The sequence below is a fragment of the Gambusia affinis genome, linkage group LG10 (assembly GCF_019740435.1).
Source record: "Gambusia affinis linkage group LG10, SWU_Gaff_1.0, whole genome shotgun sequence".
Lineage (NCBI taxonomy): Eukaryota > Metazoa > Chordata > Actinopteri > Cyprinodontiformes > Poeciliidae > Gambusia > Gambusia affinis.
Window position 1 is genome coordinate 25,412,903 of NC_057877.1, and position 4,595 is coordinate 25,417,497.

General features: G+C 43.6%; 1 protein-coding gene across 1 annotated transcript; it reads right to left on the bottom strand.

Moving 5' to 3' along the window:
* Positions 1–798: 798 nt before the first annotated feature.
* foxd3 (forkhead box D3) lies at positions 799–2,908 on the bottom strand. Its single transcript, XM_044128942.1, has one exon. It carries the CDS (start codon positions 2,463–2,465, stop codon positions 1,266–1,268), a length of 1,200 nt encoding a protein of 399 aa, XP_043984877.1. The 5' UTR covers positions 2,466–2,908; the 3' UTR covers positions 799–1,265.
* Positions 2,909–4,595: the final 1,687 nt, after the last annotated feature.

Genomic DNA, 4,595 nt, shown 5'->3' on the forward strand with positions numbered 1-4,595 from the left:
CTTTCCCATAGGGATCGGATAAATATAGTCCCTGAAAGCCCTCTCTCACACACACTCTCACACACACACACTCGCCATTTGCTGTTTGTGTAGAAGCGATTAGCCAGACACAACTGCGAAACTGTTACCTTTATGGTGGCCAAGCCGCAGAATATTCTGTAAGATGATCCGGCTGTGATGTGATGCGATGGGAAATGAAAATGTATCTAAACTGTGACCTCAGGCCGGGATCATTGACTGGAAAACTGGAAAACCCTTTTAGTTCCATATAATTATGTGCTATAAATTTATATCCAAAACATATTCTAAACTTTTAAAAGCTTTGTTTTCTTTCGTGATTTTTATTGATTTTAATTTGATTTGCGGTTGATACTCAGCGCCAAAATTATTTAACTGCATTAATCCTCTACTATAACACATCTGATTGATATATGAAAATAATTTGAATTATTGAAGGTTTTGCAAATATAAATTAATAATATATGAAAATAAATAGCTGAAAAATTTGGCGCTGACAAAATTGATAAAAAGGGTCCTCTTGTTATTGCTATTCCGTTTCTTTTTATTAGCTGGTAAATTATGAATTATGAGCATAATACGTTTTGACGAACATTAAAAAGAAAATGTTAAAATTGTTATTTTTTAATATATATAGGCATTGTTTTGTAAATTCATTGCAATTATTATTTTTGTTTTTTAATAAACCAATGCGGATATTTACTTCTAATATCTTAAACATGTCAGATTATTTTAAACGTTTAAAAGAAATGAAAATAGTTTTAACTTTTTCATAAATTTATTTACAAATAATTTCAGCTTACAACACCAGATAACTACATAGAATTACATATATTTGATTTTTATTATTATTATTATTAATAATAATAATAATAATAATTTTATTATTATAAACAGTCTTTTTGCACTTGATCGTGTCTTGTATGAAATGTGTCAAGTCGAGCCTCCAATAGAAAATAAGAAAAATCAAAATAATGATCACAGATCTCAAACAGGAACAAAGGACAGATAAAAGTCAGACGGGTAAAATTATTCTCCCTTTTTTTTTTTTTTTTTTTACAAATATTTACAAATGTTACCTGTACAGAAATACTTTCCTTTTCATTTTGTTTTCATTTCTCTTGTATTTCAAGAGTCTTTTTCATGGCTTTACAGTCCAGTGCTGTCTATTGATTTGTGCTCTTCACGCCTCCCAGTGATAAAGTCTTTATATAAAAATAAGAGTTTCTTTTTTTCTTGCTTTTCAGTCACTGTGAGGGCCATTTGGAGACCGCTGCCGCCGTCGCTGAAGGTAAAACGTGTCCAGAAATAATATTTGAAGGGACGCTGAGGATGGGAGCGATCGCGGCAGAGGTTCGGGTCAGAGAGAGGGACTGCGCGCTCAGCAGGGCTGACTGAACGGTGACCGGAGGCCGGAGGAAAGCCTGGGCTGCGCCCGGCGTCACGGACGACGAGCTGGACACCCCAATGATGTTCTCTATGCTGAAGGACGGCCTGTTCGACGGCTCGGATTTGATCATTGACGCCGTGCTCAGGCTGTTGAGCTGCAGCTGGAGGCTCGGGCTCAGCTGAGAGTTGAACGCCTTTCTGTTGAGCTCCGCCGAGGGCAGCAGGGGGACACCCGGCGGGAGCATGGGCCCCACAGGTGGGATGTACGGGTACTGCAAAGCCGCCGGGTGGGAATAGGCTGCCGGGTGGATACCGTAGTGCCTCCCGTAGGGGCCTCCGAGGCTGTACGCCCCGAAACTCTGCATCATCAGTGCGGTTTGATCCCTGAGCACGTCAGGCTGAACTCTCTTGAACCTTTTCCTCCTCCTGAGGAAGCTGCCGTTGTCGAACATGTCCTCTGAAGCCGGGTCCAGGGTCCAGTAGTTGCCCTTTCCGGGGTTGCCGGGCTCCCGGGGGATTTTCACGAAGCAGTCGTTCAGAGACAAGTTGTGCCGGATGGAGTTCTGCCACGCCGGGAACTTCTCCCGGTAATACGGGAAGCGGTTGCTGATGAACTCGCAGATCCCGCTGAGGGTGAGCTTCTTCTGCGGGCTCTGGAGGATCGCCATGGTGATGAGGGCGATGTAGGAGTAAGGCGGTTTCACCAAGCTGCTCTTGGGCTTCTGGATCGCTCCTCCCGGCGCTGCGCTCTGGTCGTGACCCTCTCCTTTCCCTGTGCCCGGTTCTCCTTCCCCGGAGCTCTCGCAGCATGGGCTCCCTCCACCGGACCTAATCTCCTCCTTCTCCACCTCAATCTCGTCCTCCAAGTCATCGTCGGCCGGCTCTCCTCGAAAGCCGTGCAGGATGCTGCCTCCCCCAGGGCTGTCGCAGTCGCTGTCCACCCTCTCCATGCCCTCATCGTCTCCCTCGCCCACTACGTCGATATCCACGTCCTCGGCTGTAAGCACAGTTTGGCCGGACATGTCGCTGGCTCGATCGCTTCCTCCAGAGAGGGTCATCTCACGGCTTACTCACACTTTAATGTAAGAAAAAAAAATAGGAGAAGAAGAAACTCACAGGAGTGGAAACAGCTGTGCAGCGGCCAGTGCGCGCACACCGGGGATCTGCTGGACAAAAATCTGAGGTCTCCAACGATCTGAAGGTGTGCAGAAAAACTTCAAACTTCAAGAAATATTCCCCACGCTGGAAGTTAGCGGGGCCTGCAGAGCGGTGCGTTTTGTCTCAGAAGTTGTTTGGAGAGAAAGCGTAACTTTTTTTTTCTTTTTTCTTTTTTTTTTTTTTTTCCTTTTTTTTCCCCCTTTTGCGCTCCGGCGTCTCTCCTGAGCGGCGGCGCGTCCTAAACCAGCGATATTTGGCGAACTGAGTCGAACTGACACATTCTGCTTTTGGAAAAAAGGCCGGAGCTTTTTAACCGGACTGACTGATAGATTACTTTCCCCCCTTGTATAAGATATACTATCAGAGCTGGACACGTGGTTCGGTGACGCCACACCCCCCACCTCTCATCTCTCCTTCGCTTCCAAAGCTTTGCTCTCTCCGCTCTCCGTTAAACCATGCAAACTGGAGTTGTTTCTTGGATTTGTCAACAATGGGATATCAGCAGCGCTGCTTTCCGCTGATTTTCTGTGTTCGTCCGTCATAGACCATTTAACGGTGGCGGAAGGAGGAGGAGGAGCAGGGGGAGAAAATTGGCCTGCATGATTGAAAGATCTGAAGCGCTCTAACGTGGCTGCGCAAAAACAACCTTTAACTTTTGCTAATTCGAACTGTGTTGACAGCTGCAGAGCGGTAACAGCGACAGCTAAGTTAAAGGAATCTGCTTGATTGAGTTTTGAGTGTGTTTTACCTTTTAAACTGTGAAATTGTGCATGAGAAGGGGTTTTTTTTTCCCATCTGTGAATTCTACTGCTTAATCTTTTTCTTGTCTCGGCTGAGATGCACCACTTTATGTTTGCATTATTATAGATCCCGCTGTGAAACTTCAATGTGTGAACACAAAACATGATTTCCAAGTCTATTTATTCCTGCAGGATTAGTGGGAAGAGCGCGAGGAAGCAGCTGCAGCGGAATCGACCATGAATGTTGGGGGAGAGGAACGCATTTCCTTAAGAGTTTGGAAGAGGTGCAAACGACCCCGATCATTGCATGTGTTTGCATATGAAAAAAAATCTAGGAAATGTAGACAGCGGGTGAATGCAAAGGAAGCATTTTTTCATTCACAGGCTTGGAGGTGAGCGTTAAGGCTGACTTGGGCTTGGGAAAAGAGCGAGATCCTTTTGTTTCGGCGCTAATATTTAGAATAACAGACGCAGACTTTGTATGTTGAAGAGAAATGTGTAGAACTAGAATTAAAATATAGAAAGTTTGCACCGCAGCTTAAGGAATTAAAATCAAGGCCATTTTTTAAATTTAATTTAAAGGGAATTAAAATGCTGACATTTTTATGTAGTTAAATGCTCGTTTTAAGTTTGTTATGCTTACAGAGGATTTGCCTAATTTATTTATTATTGTTAGAATTATTATTGTAATTATTTTTTACATCAAATTTACTTTTGTTTATCAGGTAATTCGTGTTAATTAATTCTTACGGAATTTAACTTACAAAAGCAGAAGAAGCTTAAGCAAAAATGTATTTTCGTTTTCTTTTAAAATCAGTTTTTTAATTAAATATTTTTCTTTGGCTGTTGTTTGGTCGACATCTGGTCAGCGCTGCGCAGAGGCGCTTCTCCCTGTCACACCTTTGCTTCTCCCCAGTCCGGGATAAAAGCGAGGATTAATCAGACGCTATCATTAATAACGCGCGTTCGGGTCAAAGGGACGGAAACCCGGCTTCCGATTAGCCTGGCCTCCCGTTTAATCTTCGGCTGACCTGCGAGATACGAAGGTCCGTCAATATGGACTACTTAGCAGATGAAACCAGAGTCCGCGTCAACTTTCATCCTGCTCATCCGTGGCGCTGGCGCGCGCGCGTGTGTGTACGCGTGTGTTTACGGAAACGCTCATTTGTTTGCTGCTTTCCTAAATGAAAAAACCACCTTGAAGAACTATAGGCCTATTCTTTTTTTCTCTGGAAATGCTTAGACCAATATAGTTGCTTTTCTCTGTTGTAAAGTTGATTTTTAGCACTA